The sequence below is a fragment of the Ranitomeya imitator genome, chromosome 4 (assembly GCF_032444005.1).
Source record: "Ranitomeya imitator isolate aRanImi1 chromosome 4, aRanImi1.pri, whole genome shotgun sequence".
NCBI classification, from domain to species: domain Eukaryota; kingdom Metazoa; phylum Chordata; class Amphibia; order Anura; family Dendrobatidae; genus Ranitomeya; species Ranitomeya imitator.
Genome location: NC_091285.1, coordinates 363800201 through 363822687, shown reverse-complemented (window position 1 = coordinate 363822687; position 22487 = coordinate 363800201). Strand labels below are relative to the sequence as shown.

Genomic DNA, 22487 nt, shown 5'->3' with positions numbered 1-22487 from the left:
CATTTTGGAAACTAGACCCCGAAAGGAACTTATCTAGATGTGTGGTGAGCACTTTGAACCCCCAAGTGCTTCACAGAAGTTTATAATGCAGAGCCGTGAAAATAAAAAATCATTTTTCTTTCCTCAAAAATGATGTTTTAGCAAGCATTTTTTTATTTTCACAAGGGTAACAGGAGAAATTGGACCCCAGTAATTGTTGCGCAGTTTGTCCTGAGTATGCTGAAACCCCATATGTGGGGGTAAACCACTGTTTGGGCACACGTCGGGGCTCGGAATTGAGGGAGCACCATTTGACTTTTTGAATACAAGATTGGCTGGAATCAATGGTGGCGCCATGTTGCGTTTGGAGACCCCTGATGTGCCTAAACAGTGGTAACCCCTCAATTCTACCTCCAACACTAAACCCCCACACCCCTAACCCCAACTGTAGCCATAACCCTAATCACAACCCTAACCCTAACCCTAAGGCTATGTGCCCACGTTGCGGATTTGTGTGAGATTTTTCAGCACCATTTTTGAAAAATCCGCGGATAAAAGGCACTGCGTTTTACCTGCGGATTTTCTGCGGATTTCCAGTGTTTTTTGTGCGGATTTCACCTGCGGATTCCTATTGAGGAACAGGTGTAAAACGTTGCGGAATCCGCACAAAGAATTGACATGCTGCGGAAAATACAACGCAGCGTTTCCACACGGTATTTTCCGCACCATGGGCACAGCGGATTTGGTTTTCCATAGGTTTACATGGTACTGTAAACCTGATGGAACACTGCTGCGAATCCGCAGCGGCCAATCCGCTGCGGATCCGCAGCCAAATCCGCACCGTGTGCACATAGCCTAATTCTAAAGGTATGTGCACACGCTGCGGATCCGCAGCAGTTTCCCATGAGTTTACAGTTCAATGTAAACCTATGGGAAACAAAAATCGCTGTACACGTCACTTTCTGCGGATTCCGCAGCGGTTTTACAACTGCTCAAATAGAAAATCGCAGTTGTAAAACTGCAGTGAAATGCGCAGAAAAACCGCAGTAAATCCGCCATAAATCCGCAGCGGTTTAGCACTGCGGATTTATCAAATCCGCAGCGGAAAAATCCGCAGAGGACCAGAATACGTGTGCACATTCCTAACCCTAACCCTAGTCCTACCCCTAACCCTATTCTAACATTAGTGGAAAAAAAAAAATTCTTTATTTTTTTATTGTCCCTACCTATGGGGGTGACAAAGGGGGGGGGGGGGTCATTTATTTATTTTTTTTATTTTGATCACTGAGATATAATCTATCTCAGTGATCAAAATGTACTTTGGAACGAATCTGCCGGCCGGCAGATTCGGCGGGCGCACTGCGCATGCGCCCGCCATTTTGGAAGATGGCGGCGCCCAGGGAGAAGACGGACGGACCCCGGCAGGATCGGTAAGTATGATGGGGTAGGGGGGGGGGTGGATCGGAGCACGGGGGGGTAAATCGGAGCAGGGGGGGGGGCTGCATTGGAGCATCGGGGGGTGGATCGGACTGCAGGGGGGGTGGATCGGAGTTCCGGGGGGGTGGTTGGAGCACGGGAGGGTGAGGACAAGAGCACGGGGGGGAGCGGAGCACAGGACGGAGGGGAGCCGGAGCAGTGTACCGGACAGATCAGGGGGCTGGGGGGGCGATCGGTGGGGTGGGGGCACATTAGTGTTTCCAGCCATGGCCGATGATATTGCAGCATCGGCCATGGCTGGATTGTAATATTTCACCAGTTATAATAGGTGAAATATTACAAATCGCTGTGATTGGCAGTTTCACTTTCAACAGCCAATCAGAGCGATCGTAGCCACGGGGGGGTGAAGCCACCCCCCCTGGGCTAAACTACCACTCCCCCTGTCCCTGCAGATCGGGTGAAATGGGAGTTAACCCTTTCACCCGGCCTGCAGGGACGCGATGTTTCCATGACGCCACATAGGCGTCATGGGTCGGATTGGCACCGACTTTCATGACGCCTACGTGGCGTCATGGGTCGGGAATAAGTTGCTTGTTTTCATGTGTGCTATTGATTTATGAAATTAAAATGATTTTTACTCTTTAACCCCTTCACGCCGCAGCCCTTTTTCATTTGTGTTTTCGTTTTTCGCTCCCCTCCTTCCCAGAGCCATACTTTTTTTTTAATTTTTCCGTCAATATGGTCATGTGAGAGCTTATTTTTGCAGGACGAGTTGTACTTTCGAACGACATCATTAGTTTTACCATGTCTTGTACTAGCAAACGGGAAAAAAATTCCAAGTGTGGTGAAATTGCAAAAAAAAGTGCAATCCCACACTTGTTTTTTGTTTGGCTTTTTGCTAGCTTCACTAAATGCTAAAACTGACCTGATATTATGATTCTCCAGGTTATTACAAGTTCATAGACACCTAACATGTCTAGGTCATTTTTTATCTAAGTGGTGAAAAAAATTTCTAAACTTTGCTTTAAAAAAAAGCGCCATTTTCCGATACCCGTAGCGTCTCCAGTTTTCTTGATCTGGGGTCAGGTGAGGGCTTATTTTTTGCATGCCGAGCTGGTGTTTTTAATTATACCACATTTGTGCAGATACGTTCCTTTGATCGCCCGTTATTGTATTTTAATGCAATGTCGCGCAACCAAAAAAACGTAATTGACGTTTCAAATTTTTTTCTCACTACGCTGTTTAGCGATCAGGTTAATCCTTTTTTTATTGATAGATCGGGCAATTCTGAACGCGGCAATACCAAATATGTGTAGGCTTGATTTTTTATTTTTTTTTTGGATGGGGCGAAAGGGGGGTGATTTAAACTTTTATATTTTTTAAATTTTTTTTTATATTTAATTTTTTTTTTTTTTTTACCTTTGCCATGCTTCAATAGCCTCCATGGGAGGCTAGAAGCTGGCACCACTCGATCAGCTCAGCTACATAGCTGCGATCAGCAGATCGCTGCTATGTAGCTGAATTGCAGGCTTGCTATGAGTGCCGACCACAGGGTGGCGAGCACAGCAGGCCTGCATCAGTAACCATAGAGGTCTCAAGAACCTCTGGTTACCATCCTGATGCATCGCCGACCCCCGATTATGTGATGGGGGTCGGCGATGCGTTCTTTCCCGGCTTTGCGCCAGGAAGGGGTAGTTAAATACCGCTGTCAGCATTTGACAGCGGCATTTAACAGGTTAATAGCGGCAGGTGAATCGCAATTTCACCCGCCGCTATTGCGCGCACATGTCAGCTGTACAAAACAGCTGACATGTCGCGACTTTGATGTGAGCTCACCACCGGAGCCCACATCAAAGGGGGAGACACGATATGCGCAGTACTAGTACGGCGCATGTCATGAATGGGGTTAAATCCCACACTGAATCTTACACAAAATAGTAAAGTTGAAAATCTTTACTGATAAATCCTGTAAGTAACAGAAAAAAATTAAGTGCCGACAGGAAACCAAAGTCATCAATTGATGGCTGGAATCCCAATCATCCTAAAAATCAAATTAAAAAAAGCCGCTGGTGGCTACAATTTGTGTGCATTTCATCAGTGGTTTGTATATTCTCCACATGTCGTCTGTAGGTACTCCCCCACCAAGGTCTGGGCGGAATCTGGATGAGACTGCAGATTATGTGTGGGGGTGGAGGGATAGGGATAATCTGGACCAGTGCACAGAAAACATTCCAACTGAATCGGGACTAACTTATTTGAGCTTACAGTAGTGAAGAGGTGTTTATATTTTTTAGAACTGGTAAATTACATAGAACATGTACAGAAACTGATGGAATCATGCCTTTGTCCTATTCATGCACAAATGTCTGAAGATGAACCTGGTTTATTCCATGATACTCTTAACCCCTTTACCCCCAAGAGTGGTTTGCACGTCAATGACCAGGCCAATTTTTACAATTCTGACCACTGTCCCTTTATGAGGTTATAACTCCGAAACGCTTCAACGGATCCTGGTGATTCTGACATTGTTTTCTCGTGACATATTGTACTTCATGATAGTGGTAAAATTTCTTTGATAGTACCTGCGTTTATTTGTGAAAAAAACGGAAATTTGGCGAAAATTTTGAAAATTTCGCAATTTTCAAACTTTGAATTTTTATGCAATTAAATCACAGAGATATGTCACACAAAATACTTAATAAGTAACATTTCCCACATGTCTCCTTTACATCAGCATAATTTTGGAACCAATTTTTTTTTTTGTTAGGGAGTTAAGGGTTAAAAGTTGACCAGCAATTTCTCATTTTTACAACACCATTTTTTTTTAGGGACCACGTCTCATTTGAAGTCATTTTGAGGGGTCTATATGATAGAAAATGCCCAAGTGTGACACCATTCTAAAAACTGCACCCCTCAAGGTGCTCAAAACCACATTCAAGAAGTTTATTAACCCTTCAGGTGTTTAATAGGAATTTTTGGAATGTTTAAATAAAAATGAACATTTAACTTTTTTACACAAAAAATTTACTTCAGCTCCAATTTGTTTTATTTTACCAAGGGTAACAGGAGAAAATGGACCCCAAAAGTTGTTGTCCAATTTGTCCTGAGTACGCTGATACCCCATATGTGGCAGTAAACCACTGTTTGGGCGCATGGGAGAGCTCGGAAGGGAAGGAGCGCCGTTTGACTTTTCAATGCAAAATTGACAGAAATTGAGATGGGACGCCATGTTGCGTTTGGAGAGCCACTGATGTGCCTAAACATTGAAACCCCCCACAAGTGACACCATTTTGGAAAGTAGACCCCCTAAGGAACTTATCTAGAGGTGTGGTGAGCACTTTAACCCACCAAGTGCTTCACAGAAGTTTATAATGCAGAACCGTAAAAATAAAAAATCATATTTTTTCACAAAAATTATATTTTTGCCCCCAATTTTTTATTTTTCCAAGGGTAAGAGAAGAAATTGGACCTCAAAAGTTGTTGTCCCATTTGTCCTGAGTACGCTGATACCCCATATGTGGCAGTAAACCACTGTTTGGGCGCATGGGAGAGCTCGGAAGGGAAGGAGCGCCATTTGACTTTTCAATGCAAAATTGACCGGAATTGAGATGGGACGCCATGTTGCGTTTGGAGAGCCACTGATGTGCCTAAACATTGAAACCCCCCACAAGTGACACCATTTTTGAAAGTAGACCCCCTAAGGAACTTATCTAGAGGTGTGGTGAGCACTTTGACCCACCAAGTGCTTCACAGAAGTTTATAATGCAGAGCCATAAAAATAAAACAAAATTTTTTTCCCACAAAAATTATTTTTTAGCCCCCAGTTTTGTATTTTCCCTAGGGTAACAGGAGAAATTGGACCCCAAAAGTTGTTGTCCAATTTGTCCTGAGTACGCTGATACCCCATATGTGGGGGGGAACCACCGTTTGGGCGCATGGGAGTGCTCGGAAGGGAAGGAGCGCCATTTGGAATGCAGACTTAGATGGAATGGTCTGCAGGCGTCACATTGCGTTTGCAGAGCCCCTAATGTACCTAAACAGTAGAAACCCCCCACAAGTGACACCATTTTGGAAAGTAGACCCCCTAAGGAACTCATCTTGATGTGTTGTGAGAGCTTTGAACCCCCAAGTATTTCACTACAGTTTATAACGCAGAGCCGTGCAAATAAAAAATATTTTGTTTTCCACAAAAATTATATTTTAGCCCCCAGTTTTGTATTTTTCTAAGGTTAGCAGGAGAAATTGGACCCTAAATGTTGTTGTCCAATTTGTCCTGAGTACGCTGATACCCGATATGTGGGGGGGAGCCACCGTTTGGGCGCATGGGAGGGCTCGGAAGGGAAGGAGCATCATTTGGAATGCAGACTTAGATGGATTGGTCTGCAGGCGTCACATTGCGTTTGCAGAGCCCCTAATGTACCTAAACAGTAGAAACCCCCCACAAGTGACCCCATATTGGAAACTAGACCCCTCAATGAACTTATCTAGATGTGTTGTGAGAACTTTGAACCCCCAAGTGTTTCACTACAGTTTATAACGCAGAGCCGTGAAAATAAAAAATCTTTTTGTTTTCCCACAAAAATTATTTTTTAGCCCCCAGTTTTGTATTTTCCCAAGGGTAACAGGAGAAATTGGTCCACAAAAGTTGTTGTCCAATTTGTCCTGAGTGCGCTGATACCCCATATGTGAGGGTAAACCCCTGTTTGGGCACACAGGAGAGCTCGGAAGGGAAGGAGCACGGTTTTACTTTTTCAACGCAGAATTGGCTGGAATTGAGATCGGACGCCATGTCGTGTTTGGAGAGCCCCTGATGTGCCGAAACAGTGGAAACCCCCCAATTATAACTGAAACCCTAATCTAAACACACCCCTAACCCTAATTCCAACGGTAACCCTAACCACACCTCTAACCCTGACACACCCCTAACCCTAATCCCAACCCTATTCCCAACTGTAAATGTAATCTAAACCCTAACCCTAACTTTAGCCCCAACCCTAACTGTAGCCCCAGCCCCAACCCGAACCCTAGCCCTAACCCTAGCCCTAACCCTAGCCCTAACGGGAAAATGGAAATAAATACATTTTTTTTATTTTTCCCTAAGGGGGTGATGAAGGGGGGTTTGATTTACTTTTATAGCGAGTTTTTTAGCGGATTTTTATGATTGGCAGCCGTCACACACTGAAAGACGCTTTTTATTGCAAAAAATATTTTTTGCAATACCACATTTTGAGAGCTATAATTTTTCCATATTTTGGTCCACAGAGTCATGTGAGGTCTTGTTTTTTGCGGGACGAGTTGACGTTTTTATTGAAAACATTTTCGGGCACGTGACATTTTTTGATCGCTTTTTATTCCGATTTTTGTGAGGAAGAATGACCAAAAACCAGCTATTCATGAATTTCTATTGGGGGAGGCGTTTATACCGTTCCGCGTTTGGTAAAATTGATAAATCAGTTTTATTCTTCGGGTCAGTACGATTACAGCGACACCTCATTTATATCATTTTTTTATGGTTTGGCGCTTTTATACGATAAAAACTATTTTACAGAAAAAATAATTATTTTTGCATCGCTTTATTCTCAGGACTATAACTTTTTTATTTTTTTGCTGATGATGCTGTATGGCGGCTCGTTTTTTGCGGGACAATACGACGCTTTCAGCGGTACCATGGTTATTTATATCTGTCCTTTTGATCGCGTGTTATTCCACTTTTTGTTCGGCGGTATGATAATAAAGCGTTGTTTTTTGCCTCGTTTTTTTTTTTTTTTTTCTTACGGTGTTTACTGAAGGGGTTAACTAGTGGGACAGTTTTATAGGTCGGGTCGTTACGGACGCGGCGATACTAAATATGTGTACTTTTATTGGTTTTTTTTTTTTACATGCAGCGCTGCAGCCTTCACAGTGCCTGCTCTGAGCAGGCTCTGTGAAGCCACCTCCCTCCCTGCAGGACCCGGATCCGCGGCCATCTTGGATCCGGGGCTGGAGGGAGCAGGGAGGGAGGTGAGACCCTCGCAGCAACGCGATCACATCGCGTTGCTGCGGGGGGCTCAGGGAAGCCCGCAGGGAGCCCCCTCCCTGCGCGATGCTTCCCTGTACCGCCGGCACATCGCGATCATCTTTGATCGCGGTGTGCCGGGGGTTAATGTGCCGGGGGCGGTCCGTGACCGCTCCTGGCACATAGTGCCGGATGTCAGCTGCGATAAGCAGCTGACACCCGGCCGCGATCGGCCGCGCTCCCCCCGTGAGCGCGGCCTATCGGCTATGACGTACTATCCCGTCCAGGGTCAGATAAGCCCAGGGCACCTCGACGGGATAGTACGTCTAAGGTCACAGAGGGGTTAAACTTATGCCCAGTTAAGCTGCTGCTCATTAAAAGTGTTGTGCATTACTACAACAAACACTTCTTGATCAAAATGTTTAACCCCCATAAAATAGTAAAGCTTACACTGGCATCCAGTGCCAGCGCGGTTCCCGCGGTGTCTGCACTCGCTCTCCCCAGTGCACTCGTGTGGTTTTGTGACACGTGAACCTGGCGCTCAATCAGCGCTGGCGTCACTTATCACCTTCCGGTGTCCCGCGCAGCTTTCCCGCTCCTCGCGATGCTCCGGTCCCAGTAATGCTTTGCGATAATTACCTGTGATGACGTCGGTCTCGCGAAAATGCAACGTCATCTGGGGTCATGCCGCAAAGCATTACTGGGACCGAGCATCGCGAGGAGTGGGAAAGCTGCGCGGGACGCCGGAAGGTGAGAGTATCACAATTTATTTTTTAATTATTTTTAACATGAGATCTTTTTACTATTGATGCTGCATAGGCAGCATCAATAGTAAAAAAGTTGGTCACACTTGTCAAACACTATGTTTGACAAGTGTGACCAACCTGTCAGTTTTCCAAGCGATGCTACAGATCGCTTGGAAAACGCTAGCATTCTGCAAGCTAATTACGCTTGCAAAACGCTAGTGTTTAGTGGGAATACGCATGCAAATTCCGCATGCGATATACCCGCGGCAGGAGTTGCAGAATTTCCGCGGCAATTCTACAACGTGTGCACTTAGCCTAAAACGTCACTACTTCCCTTCTGAGCCCCGATGTGTGCCCAAACAGTGGTCCCCCACATATGGGGTATCAGCGTACTCAGGACAAACTGGACAACAAATTTTGGGCTCCAAATTCTCATGTTACCCTTGAGAAAATAAAAAATTGCGAGCTAAAAAATCATTTGAGGGGAAAAAAGGTTTGTTTTTTTTTAATTTTCACGGCTCTACGTTATAAACTTCTGTGAAGCACCTGGCGGTTTAAAGTGCTCACCACACATCTAGATAAGTTCCTTGGGTGGTCTAGTTTCCAAAATGGTGTCACTTGTGGGGGGTTTTCACTGTTTAGGCACATCAGGGGCTCTGCAAACGCAACATGGCGTCCGATCTCAATTCCAGCCAATTTTGCATTGAAAAGTCAAACTGCGCTCCTTCCCTTCCAAGCTCTGCCATGTGCCCAAACAGTGGTTTACCCCCACTGTGGGGTATCTGCGTATTCAGGAGAAATTGCACAACAAATTTTGTGGTTAATTTTCCCTTTTTACACTTATGAAAATAAAAAAAAAATGTTCTGAAGGAAAATGTTTGCAAAAAAAAAAGTTAAATGTTCATTTTTTCCTTCCACATTGTTTCAGTTCCTGTGAAGCACGTGAAGGGTTAATAAACTTCTTAAATGTGGTTTTGAGCACCTTGAGGGGTGTAGTTTTTAGAATGGTGTCCAATTTGGGTATTTTCTGTCATGTACACCCCTCAAAGTGACTTTAAATGTGATGTGGTCCTTAAAAAAAAAAATGGTTTTGGTAAATTGTGTTGTAAAAATGAGAAATCGTTGGTCAACTTTTAACCCATATAACTCCCTAACAAAACAAAAAAATTGTTTCCAAAATTGTGCTGATGTAAAGTAGACATGTGGGAAATGTTATTTATTAACTATTTTGTGTGACATCTCTCTGATTTAAGGGCATAAAAATTAAAAGTTTGAAAATTGCAAAATTTTAAAAATTTGCCATATTTCCTTTTTTTTCATAAATACGGTAATCGCATGTAATATTGAAGAAGTGTTACCACTAAGATGAAGTACAATATGTCATGAAAAAACTCTCAGAATCAGCGGGATCCGTTAAAGCGTTCTAGAGTTATAACCTCATAAAGTGACAGTGGTCAGAATTGTAAAAATTGGCTGTCACTACGGGGTTAAGGGTATATGCACACGTTGCGGATTTGGCTGCTCCGCAGCAGATTTGGCCCTGTGGATCGACAGCAGTTTTGCATGCGTTGTACAGTACCGTGTAAACCTATGGAAAACCAAATCCGCAGTGCACATGCTGCGGAAAATTCCACGCGGAAACGCTGCAGTTTATTTTCTGCAGCATGTCAATTCTTTGTGCGGACGCCGCAGTGGTTTACACCTATTCCATAATAGGAATCCGCAGGGGTAACAACGCAGGCGAAATCTGCACAAAAAACACTAAATCCGTGGGGAATCCGCAGGTAAAACGCAGGTCATTTTACCTGCAGATTCTACAGAATATCAGCAATGGAATAAGCAACATGTGCACATACCCCAACGGTTCAGCTACTGGAAGTGTTTGGAGCACGTGACCAATTACCGTACACACATTTGTCTGTGATACACTCTCCAAATAATTCATGCTTAATCTCTCAAGGAAAGAAATTAGTTTAATACCTTTACCTAGACCAACGCTTAGGTTTACATCTGTAAAAAATAAATTCCACCTGTAACCAATCAGAGAAAAAAATATTTACCGCACCTGAGACCTGACACTACTCTTGACATGTGCGATTCACTGAAGACTTTTATTAGCTAGAACTTATTCTGCAGTAGCTTTTCTTGTAAATCCACACTGTGCTGTGCCTTTGAATATTTGAATTGCCGATAGCACACAGTTTTCACAGACAGCAAATTTGTTATTCCTCTGAGAAACTTCTAGGAAAACAATCTATAATTGTTATTTACTGGAGAAAAATATTTACCAAAACAGACATGGCTGTGAAGGCGAAAGTACAAGCAGTGGATATATAAATTAGTTCACCAATTCGCCACAAACTGCTCCATATGAACTTGGCTTAGGCTAGGTTCACATTGCGTTAGGGCAGTCCGTTTAGCGCATAGCGCTACGGACTGCGCTAACGCAGTGACCCAAAAGGGATCGCGTTTGGCGATCCCGCTAGCGCAGATACCCGATTTGCGCTAGTGAGGAACGGACCTCGGACGCTGCAAGCAGCGTCCGCGGTCCATCCGAAACTAATGGGACATTGCTAGCGCGTGCCGAAAATGGCATGCGTTAGCACATTGCAGTCAATGGGTGCGCTAACTGATCCGTTGCATGGCGTTAATTGCAACAATTTCGCCATGTAACGGAGTCCGCTAGCGTTAACCTATTAACGCAATGTGAACCTAGCCTTATAGTGCTACATTGATACAAGTCTGCCCCATAAAAAAAAAAAAAATCTATGGAGGACATAAGGCCACATTCACATGATCAGTATTTTGCACTTATGCCATAAATGGAACTTACACGGAAATAAAGTATAATGGAAAAGTCTGCAAGTCTTCCATGTTTTGGACCCATGACTGACTTACAAAATACTGACATGAAAGTGTCCCATGTATAAAATTCACATTCGTACTAAAATGTATGCCTCATTATGTAGAGACTGAATATGGTGCTATTGCTACTTTTTCCACTTCTATTTTGTATACACTCGTTAGCATTGAAATTGTAACATCAAGAAGAAAACTGTGAAATTATGGAAATCATATGATAGACAGACATGTTAATATGTGATCGATGGGAAAAAAAATTGAAAGTTTTCAAAGGATCTCGATTTATTCAATATCGATGAGCAATGTGCAGAAATACAGCAAAATTGTACGCCTTGGCATACTATCAATGAGGTTATTAATGGTTGTCTGAGGTATGATCTGCCAAGCTAACCAATGATGTCCAAGATGTGTGTGATGAAGACAAGTCTGGAGATGCTGCAGGCCATAGTAGCCTATTAAAGAAGCACTCCCATCAAAATGTTTATCCTATTAATATAATACCGTTATCATATTATATAGCACTGTGCACTTACAATTACCCATTTTGCTTTTTTACCCAGCTAATTCTTCTCTTTTCCATTAGGTCTGTGACATCACATGATTAAAAACTGGCTAGCTGAATTCTTCTAGGCTCTATGTAGAAACAAGAGCTTCCTTCCATGTATGAGGCACTAGTCACTGCAAAAGTCCTTGGTGACCTTGGTCAGGAATTGGGACTTCCTGTTTTTACATAGAGCAGGGAAAAGAAGAATTAGCTGGTTAGAAATTCAAAATGAGCAATTTTAAGTACACCGTGTCATATACTATGATTGCAATATATTAAGAAGATAAAAACTTTAGCTGCTCACAGTACCGCAAGTCACATGTGGCCTGGCATCTTATTAAAAATGCTTCTGGGATACTTTGGAGCAATGGTCTTACCACTCTTTGATGAATTCTGTACTGGAAGTTAAATTAGATGTTACCTACCAAGTCTAAGGCATTAGTGTCTGCACAAACCATCAGAAGGAGTTTGCACAACATTGGACTCTAAATCAGTCATCCAGATCCACTGACCTGAAGTCACAGCTGTCAAAGGCTATACTAGTGCAAAGCAAGAGGGTAATTCTTTTCAGCCATGTAGTCCTGCATTAGTCTTTTATGGAATGATAGCCGGAGATTGTTTTGGAGACCACGGGGCAACATCACTCAGAGGCATTCACGAGAAAACAGGAACATCACACCGGTCACATGTTGCAGCTCAGTTGGTAGTACTGCAGCCTTGCAGCGATGGGGTCCTGGGTCAAAATCCCACCAAGGACAACATCTGTAGGGAGTGTATATGTTCCCCGTGGGTTTCTTCCGCACTTCAAAGACATACTGTTAGGAAATATAAATTGTGAGCCCCAATGGGGACAGCGATTATGTCTAACTCGCTGTGGAATTAATGGAGCTATAGAAGAGTAAAATAAATATTTTATGGTAGCTGGACAGTTTGGACTTTATTGCAGGTACACTAAGAGCTTGGTTATACGTTTATTTGGTCGTGGAATCAATGGTATGACTACTTTTGCAAAGTGGACCAGTAGCTATTTTTCAACACTATAATGAATGGCCACATGTGAGCAAACATTCTTCCATGGCCTGCAGCATCTCCTGATAGTATTTTCATCATTGGTTGGTAACTGGAAAGAAGGCTTCCAGAAGTGGATCTTGATGATTTGTGTGTATTCAGCATGGTGGAACATTCCTCATACAACCATTACCATTTTTGAGAGCGAGCAAAGGCGCTTGCCGCTCATACTCCATGCTAAAATCGAGAGGCTTTGAAATTTTATTTACTTTTTTTCATTATTTGCATATTGATATGTCTATTAATCTGATTATTTCCACAAATACACAAATTTTCCTTTACTGATGTCGCAATTTCAATGTTGAGTGTATATCCATATAAAACATACAGCATATTCTGCCCTTGTCCATATTTTTCCTGCACAATACAAATCAAATTATAAAAAACAAAAATGTAGCCTAAATCAACATGGAGGCAAATATGTCAATAGAACACAATGGCAGAACTATTCCGTACCACAACGAAATAATCCCAAGACAAAATGAGTTGACAATGAAACGATGTATATTATAAAAATAACCTTTAGCTTACAATTTACAAACTGTATTACAATCTTATTGGTTAACCTGCAACGCTGGCCTTTTTATCCAGCTAGAATGATTTAAAAAAAAAACAAAAAAAACAAACATACATACATCAGGGCCAATAATTTACATTCTGTATAAAGAATAGGTTAATACCATGCTGAGATTTCTTACATCTTCTGTTAATATTTTATGACTGCAATTTGTCAAATATATATACCTGCTTGCCCTGTACAAATAGAAAAATGCATACAGTTTAATCAAAAGTTAGCAAAAAAGTAGTCTGTAAACTATCATAAAAGTCATACTATATTAACAGATCTACAAGCAGCGTGTAACAGGGTTAAAAGACATTAAGGCAGTACTGTAATACATTTATTTACCAAATCATATGTAATACTTTTCTGTTTTAAACCAAAGTGTTATATAAGGCAGGTATATGGTCCCAGCAAAGAAACATTAAGCACTGACACTGGAATCAACCATCTTAAATATGTAAGATATTATATAGATATGGAATTGTACAGTAGTATGTACCATGGTGCAGGCAAACCTACATAGAGTAAATGGAATACTGTCCTAGTAGTGGCACTTTTTATGGTACAGTCTTGTAATCCATGAGTAGCTTTATATGCGCCTCCATCTGCAGGCTCAATCACTGTCCATTGGAAAGGCAAAGTTCTCTTATTCCTCCTCACATATTTGTTAGCCATCATGTGCACTGTGATGGGCAGTTTCCTGATGCAGATTTTCCACTTTCACCAAAACCTGTAAAGAGAGAAGGTTATTCTTCTAGATGAAAAGCCAGAATTTACTTTCTAACCTCTATTCTGACACTTTCTACTGAATATTTTAATTTATGGGATATTAACCCCTTAACGACCGCCGATACGCCTTTTAACAGCGGCAGTTAAGGGTACTTAAACCACAACGCCTTTAATTAACGGCGCTGTGGAAAAAGTGAATAACGCCCCCCAGAGTCGGATTTTCTCTGGGGTCTCGGTTACCGGGGGTAGCCGAGACCCCAGAGAACATGATTTGGGGGGGTTTTACCGACCCCCGGGTTGCGATCGCCGGTAATTAACCGTTTACCGGCGGTCGCAAAAAAAAAAAAACGATCGCCCCCGATACTCACCTGTTTCCCCCGATGCTCCTCGTGGCTCCCGATGGGCGACGCCATCTTGCTCCGGCCAAAAAATTACGGGCGCATGCGCAGTGCGCCGGCTGGCACCCGGAAGATCTTTGGGGTCTCGGCTGCCAGGGGTAGCAGAGATCTTAAAGAACATGTTCGGGGTCGGTTTTTGCTGACCCCTGTTTTGCGATCGCCAGTAATTAACTGTTTACCGGCGACCGCAAAAAAAAAAGCGGTGTGTTATTCTAGGTCCTCTGATGTGATCGCACATCAGAGGACAGGGAAATAGGGGGATTCGGGGCCTGATATACTTACCGGTGTCCCTGGATCCTCCTGCGTCCCCTCCTGCCCGCCGGCTTCTTCATCGGGTAAGAAAATGGCGGGTGCATGCGCTGTGCGCCCGCCATGATCTGCCGGCCGGCAGCTAGAGGAGTTGGAGCTAAAATTAGGGTTAGGGTTGGGGCTAAATTTAGGGTTAGGCTTCTTTCACACTTGCGTCGGTACAGGGCCGTCGCAATGTGTCGGCCCGACGCACGTTGTGAAAATTGTGCACAACGTGGGCAGCGGATGCAGTTTTTCAACGCATCCGCTGCCCAGTCTATGTCCTGAGGAGGAGGGGGCGGAGTTACGGCTGCGCATGCGCGGTCGGAAATGGCGGACGCGACGTACAAAAAAAGTTACATTGAACCTTTTTTTGTGACGACCGTCCGCCAAAACACATCGGATCCAGTGCACGACGGATGCGACGTGTGGCGATCCGTCGGCAATACAAGTTTATGGGCAAAAAACGCATCCTGCGGGCACATTTGCAGGATCCGTTTTTTGTCCAAAACAACGGATTGTGACGGATGCCACACGACGCAAGTGTGAAAGTAGCCTTAGGGTTGGGGCTAAATTTAGGGCTGGGGCTAAAGTTAGGGTTAGAATTAGAGTTGGCATTAGGGTTAGGTTTGGGATTAGGGTTAGGGTTGAGATTAGGGTTAGGGGTGTATTGGGATTAGGGTTAGGTTTGAGGTTAGGGTTGAGATTAGGATTAGGGGTGTGTTGGATTTAGGGTTTTGATTAGGGTTATGGTTAGGGTTGACATTAGGGTTGTTTTGGGGTTAGGGTTGTGATTATTGTTAGGGTTGTGATTAGGATTATGGATCGGGTTGGGATTAGGTTAGGGGTGTGTTGGGGGTTAGGTTTGGAGTTAGAATTGGGTTTCCACTGTTTAGGTACATCAGGGGGTCTCTAAACACGACAGCCAATCTTGCGCTCAAAAAGTCAAATGGTGCTCCCTCCCTTCTGACCTCTGCCGTGCGTCCAAACAGTGGTTTACCCCCACATATGGGGCATCAGCGTACTCAGGGTAAACTGGACAACAACTTTTGGGGTCCAATTTCTCCTGTTACTTTTGTGAAAATAAACACTAGGGGGCTAAAAAAAAAAAACATTGTGTGAAAATTTTTTTATTTTCACGACTCTGAATGCCCAAGTGGTTCACAGAAGTTTATAATGCAAAGTTCTCACCACACATCTAGATAAGTTCCTTGGGGGGGGGGGGGTCTAGTTTCCAAAATGGGGTCACTTGTGGGGGGTTACTACTGTTTAGGTACATCAGGGGCTCTGCAAATGCAACATAACGCCCGCAGACCATTCTATCAAAGTCTGCATTCCAAAACAGCGCTCCTTCCCTTCCGAGCTCTGCCATGCACCCAAACAGTGGTTTACCCCCACATATGGGGTATCAGCCTACTCAGCATAAATTGCACAATAAATTTAGGGGTCCAATTTCTCCTGTTACCCTTGTGAAAGTAAAAATCATTTTTGTGGAAAAAATATGATTTTTTTATTTTCATGGCTCTACATTATAAGCTTCTATGAAGCAGTTGGGGGTTCATAGTGCTCACCACACATCTAGATAAGCTCTTTGGGGGGGTCTAGTTTCCAAAATGGTGTCACTTGTGGGGGGATTCTACTGTTTAGATACATCAGGAGCTCTGCAAATGCAACATGATGCCCGCAGACCATCCCATCAAAGTCTGCATTCCAAGCGGCTCTCCTTCCCTTTAGAGCCCCGATGGGTGCCTTAACAGTGCTTCCCCATCCCCCCCCCTCACATATGGGGTATCAGCGTACTCAGGACAAACTGGTCAACAGATTTTGGGGTCCAATGTCTCCTGTTACCCTTGAGAAAATAAAAAATTGCAGGCTAAAAATAATTTTTGAGGAAAGAAAAAAGGATTTTTTATTTTCACGGCTCTACTTTATAAATTTCTGTGAAGCACTTGGGGGTTTAAAGTGCTCACCACACATCTAGATAAGTTCCTTAAGGGGTCTAGTTTACAAAATGGTGTCACTTGTGGGGGGTTTCCACTGTTTAGGCACATCAGGGGCTCTCCAAACGCGACATGGCGTCCAATCTCAATTCCTGCCAATTCTACATTGAAAAAGTAAAACAGCGCTCCTTCTCTTCCAAGCCCTGCGGTGCGCCCAAACAGTGGTTTACCCCCACATATGGGGTATTGGCATTTTCAGGAGAAATTGCACAACAAAATTTATGGTTAAATTTCTGTTTTTACACTTGTGAAAATTTTAAAAAAATGGTTCTGAAGTAAAATGTTTGCAAAAAAAAGTTAAATGTTCATTTTTTCCTTCCACATTGTTTCAGTTCCTGTTAAGCACGTAAAGGGTTAATAAACTTCTTGAATGCGGTTTTGAGCACCTTGAGGGGTTCAGTTTTTAGAATGGTGTCACACTTGGTTATTTTCTATCATATAGACCCCTCAAAATGACTTCAAATGTAATGTGGTCCCTAAAAAAAAAAATGGTGTTGTAAAAATGAGAAATTGCTGGTCAACTTTTAACCCTTAACTCCCTAACAAACAAAAAAATTTGTTTCCAAAATTGTGCTGATGTAAAGTAGACATGTGGGAAATGTGGTTATTTATTAACTATTTTTTGTGACATATCTCTCTGATTTAAGGGCATAAAAATAAAAAGTTGGAAAATTGCAAAATTGCAAAAATTTTTGCCATATTTCCGTTTTATTTCATAAATAATCACAAGTAATATCGAAATGTTACCTCTAACATGAAGTACAATATGTCACGAAAAAACATTGTCAGAATCAGCGGGATCCGTTAAAGCGTTCCAGAGTTATAACCTCATAAAATGACAGTGGTCAGAATTGTAAAAACTGGCTCGGTCATTAAGTACCAAATTGGCTCTGTCACTAAGGGGTTAAACATCAGCCAATTATATCACTTGAAACTTCATGCACATAGGCTATGAAAGGGAACTGGCCATGTACAAAACGCTAATAACCTGCAGAAATGGGGTTAATCTGCAGACTAGCAGCGTTCGGAAGCTTCCCAACATTGAGCCCCCGCTGCCGGGCAGCAGGCTGGCTTTCAGTCGTATGTGTGCACCAGCGCAATGTCAGTCATCGGTCAGTACATAATGAGTGTAACCAATTCCCAACACTGACTGACAGCAGCTAAACATCTCTCCTACTTCTATACCTTTTCCCTGCCGGCTTCCTGTGTCTGACAGGTTACTTATGTTACAGTGACCTGTCACTCAGACAGAAGGAAGGTAGCGAGTGGGGAAAAGACACAGAAGTTGTAGTGCTATAAGTGCAGGGTCCACCTACTCCATTTACAACTCAGTAGCACACAATTTCAGCTATAGATTTCTCTAAAACAGTAAAATTGATATCTACAAGAAAGGTACGGATTTACTCGGCATTAAATTGCCTTTATATACACACATGCCATTAGCATGATAGATAAGATACCATATATACTCAAGTATAAGCCGATCCCCCTAGTTTTGCAACAAAAAACTGGGAAAACTTATTGACTCGAGTATAAGCCCAGGGTAGAAAATGCAGCAGCTACCGGTAAATGTCAAAAATAAAAATAGATACCAATAAAAGTAAAATTAATTGAGACATCAGTAGGTTAAGTGTTTTTGAATAGACGTATTGAATCAGGAGCCCCATATAATGCTCCATACTGTTCATTATGGCCCCATATAATGCTCCATACTGTTCATTATGGCCCCATAAGATGCTCCATATACAAATATACCCCATATAATGCTCCATTCAGTTCTTTATGGCCCCATAGATGCCCCATATAGTAACATAGTAAGGCCGAAAAAAGACATTTGTCCATCCAGTTCAGCCTACATTCCATCATAATAAATCCCCTGATCTACGTCCTTCTACAGAACCTAATAATTGTATGATACAATATTGTTCTGCTCCAGGAAGACATCCAGGCCTCTCGAACCCCTCGACTGAGTTCGCCATCACCACCTCCTCAGGCAAGCAATTCCAGATTCTCACCGCCCTAACAGTAAAGAGTCCTCTTCTATGTTGGTGGAAAAACCTTCTCTCCTCCAGACGCAAAGAATGCCCCCTTGTGCCCGTCACCTTCCTTGGTATAAACAGATCCTCAGCGAGATATTTGTATTGTCCCCTTATATACTTATACATGGTTATTAGATCGCCCCTCAGTCGTCTTTTTTCTAGACTAAATAATCCTAATTTCGCTAATCTATCTGGGTATTGTAGTTCTGCCATCCCCTTTATTAATTTTGTTTCCCTCCTTTGTACTCTCTCTAGTTCCATTATATCCTTCCTGAGCACCGGTGCCCAAAACTGGACACAGTACTCCATGTGCGGTCTAACTAGGGATTTGTACAGAGGCAGTATAATGCTCTCATCATGTGTATCCAGACCTCTCTTAATGCACCCCATGATCCTGTTTGCCTTGGCAGCTGCTGCCTGGCACTGCCTGCTCCAGGTAAGTTTATCATTAACTAGGATCCCCAAGTCCTTCTCCCTGTCAGATTTACCCAGTGGTTTCCCGTTCAGTGTGTAATGGTGATATTGATTCCTTCTTCCCATGTGTATAACCTTACATTTATCATTGTTAAACCTCATCTGCCACCTTTCAGCCCAAGTTTCCAACTTATCCAGATCCATCTGTAGCAGAATACTATCTTCTCTTGTATTAACTGCTTTACATAGTTTTGTATCAACTGCAAATATCGATATTTTACTGTGTAAACCTTCTACCAGATCATTAATGAATATGTTGAAGAGAACAGGTCCCAATACCGACCCCTGCGGTACCCCACTGGTCACAGCGACCCAGTTAGAGACTATACCATTTATAACCACCCTCTGCTTTCTATCACTAAGCCAGTTACTAATATAATGCTCCATGCAGTTCTTTATGGCCCCATAGAATGCTCCATGCAGATAATGGCCCTATAGATGCTCCATATAGCATTGTGCCACATGTAATGCTGCTGCTGCACTAAAAAAAAAAAATGACATACTCACCTCTCGTCGCTGCTCCTCAGCGTCCCGTCTCTCCGCACTGACTGTTCAGGCAAAGGGCGGCGCGCACACCAATAAGTCATCGCGCCCTCTGACCTGAACAGTCAGTGCAGAGGACAGGGAAGACGAGGCGGCGGTGGAACGCGGAAAGGTGAATATGACATACTCACCTGCTCCTGGCGCGGTCCCTGCATGTCCCACGTCTGCGGGAGCGGCAGCTTCTTCCTGTAGTGAGCGGTCACGTGGCACCGCTCATTACTCCCTATGGGAGTGGAGTCCATATTCATAACTTTAACCCCTTCATGACCTTGGGATTTTTCATTTTTCCGTGTTCGTTTTTCACTCCCCTCCTTCCCAGAGCCATAACTTTTTTATTTTTCCGTGAATTTGGCCATGTGAGGGCTTATTTTTTGCGGGACGAGTTGTACTTTTGAACGACATCATTGGTTTTAGCATGTCGTGTACTAGAAAACGGGAAAAAAATTCCAAGTGCGGTGAAATTGCAAAAAAAAGTGCAATCCCACACTTGGTTTTTGTTTGGATTTTTTGCTAGTTTCACTAAATGCTAAAACTGACTTGACATTATGATTCTCCAGGTCAGTACGAGTTCATAGACACCAAACATGACTAGGTTATTTTTTATCTAAGTGGTGAAAAAAAATTCCAAACTTTGCTAAAAAAAAATAAATAAAAATTGCGCCATTTTCCGATACTCGTAGCGTCTCCATTTTTCGTGATCTGGGGTTGGTTGAGGGCTTATTTTTTGCGTGCCGAGATGACGTTTTTAATGATAGCATTGTGGTGCAGATACGTTCTTTTGATCGCCCGTTATTGCATTTTAATGCAATGTCGCGGCGACCTAAAAAACGTAATTCTGGCGTTTTGAATTTTTTTCTCGGTACGCCGTTTAGCGATCAGGTTAATGCTTTTTTTTAATTGATAGATCGGGCGATTCTGAGCGCGGCGAAACCAAATATGTGTAGATTTGATTTTTTTTATTGATTTATTTTGATTGGGGCGAAAGGGGGGTGATTTAAACTTTTATATTTTTTTTTATTTTTTTCACATTTTTTTTAACTTTTTTTTTTTTTTTTTTTTTTTTTACTTTTGCCATGCTTCAATAGCCTCCATGGGAGGCTAGAAGCAGGCACAACGCGATTGGCTCTGCTACATAGCAGCAATCTGCTGATCGCTGCTATGTAGCAGAAATGGAGGTGTGCTGTGAGCGCCGATCACAGGGTGGCGCTCACAGCCACCGCTCATCAGTAACCATAGAGGTCTCAAGGACCTCTATGGTTACAATGGAGACGCATCGCCGACCCCCGATCATGTGACGGGTGTCGGCGATGACGTCATTTCCGGCCGCCCGGCCGGATGCGGTAGTTAAATGCCGCTGTCTGCGATTGACAGCGGCATTTAACTAGTTAATAGGTGCGGGCAGATCGCGATTCTGCCCGCACCTATTGCGGGCACATGTCAGCTGTTCAAAACAGCTGACATGTCCCGGCTTTGATGCGGGCTCACAGCGGAGCCCTGCATCAAAGCAGGGGATCTGACCTCGGACGTACTATCCCGTCCGAGGTCAGATAGGGGTTAATGAGCGGTACCAGTGACCGCTTAACAGGGGAAAAAGCTGCCGCGCCCGAAGACCGTGGGACATGCGGGGACCGCGCCAGGAGCAGGTGAGTATTTGACAGGCATCGCTCCCCCTCACCCACCGACCCTCCCACCTTCCATGACTCAAGTATAAGCCGAGAGGGGCACTTTCAGCCCATTTTTGGAGGGCTGCAAATCTCGGCTTATACTCTAGTATATATGGTACTGACAACAGGTTCTCTTTTAGACACAGTGAATGGGCTGCAATTGCTAAGACAGATGAGCAGACTTTCCCTATAGCTATTTTTTGCATTTAGGAAAAAGTGTTGCCTTTAAAAGACTGTCCCAACACAGTAAAAACATAAGATATGACAGAATCTGACTTTACTGATAGAACAAAGAGAACATACCATCTGCTGCACTGTTTTGTGAAGCCATTGGTTGAACTTTTATATCCATGGTCTTTCCGTGCACAGCCTCTGGAGTAGTATTCGACAAAGGACCTAAAATGCAAGAACATCAATTAAAGCCATATAAACTTTTTATTTTATTATTTCATTCATGGTCATAATTTCTTCCACCAAGACCATATGTGTAGGCAGGTATGTTAAGAAATGAAACCGCCACCTACCAAAAAGATCAATTAATAAAGTAATGTCATGGATTTTTGTAATGTACTTTAAAGGGGATGTCTGGCACTTTAAAAAAAAAAAAAAAAGGCATGTAGTTGATAAGGCTTGTTTCACACTTGCGTTTGGCTGGTCTGTGTATGGCTGCGTACATCCTCCCTTAAGCTCCGCCTACTTCTGCATGCGTCCTGCATACTTATCTTTAACACTGGGTACGTACGAAACCCCAAGACAGAAGCAGGTCGTCTACGAATGATGTAGCACCGGGTTCCCAGTGAAACTTGCGGTGCACTCCAGGAGAGAGGCGGCGGGGCTTCCCTTAAGCACCACCTACTTCTGCATGCGTCCTGCATACCTATCTTTAACATTGCAAAAAAGTGAGAGCAGCACAGAAAAGAAAAAGAAATCAGGGTGCAGGGCCCCTCAGGAATGTACCAAACCTTGTCATAGAAGTCCAAAAATCAGAGGCAGAACACCATTCTGGATAAGGTTATGAAGGTATTCAAATTTAATAGCCCATCATGGCAACGTTTCGGCCCGTGGAGAGCTTTCTCAATACCTTCATAACCTTATCCAGAATGGTGTGCTGCTTCTGATTTTTGGACTTCTATCTTTAACATTGGGTATGCAGGGACAT

At 43.2% G+C, this 22487-nt stretch overlaps 1 protein-coding gene across 1 annotated transcript in view; it reads right to left on the bottom strand.

Annotated features, from left to right (window-relative positions):
• Nucleotides 1–13117: 13117 nt before the first annotated feature.
• The window catches only part of PTPN12 (protein tyrosine phosphatase non-receptor type 12), an 82521-nt gene continuing 73151 nt past the window's right edge, over nt 13118–22487 (bottom strand). Inside the window, exons 14-15 of the mRNA XM_069765131.1 lie at nt 21632–21724; nt 13118–13923 (exon numbers count right to left, since the gene is read on the bottom strand). Of these exons, the coding sequence (XP_069621232.1) occupies nt 13868–13923; nt 21632–21724 (149 nt within the window). The 3' untranslated portion in view covers nt 13118–13867. The remainder of the gene's footprint in view (nt 13924–21631; nt 21725–22487) is intronic.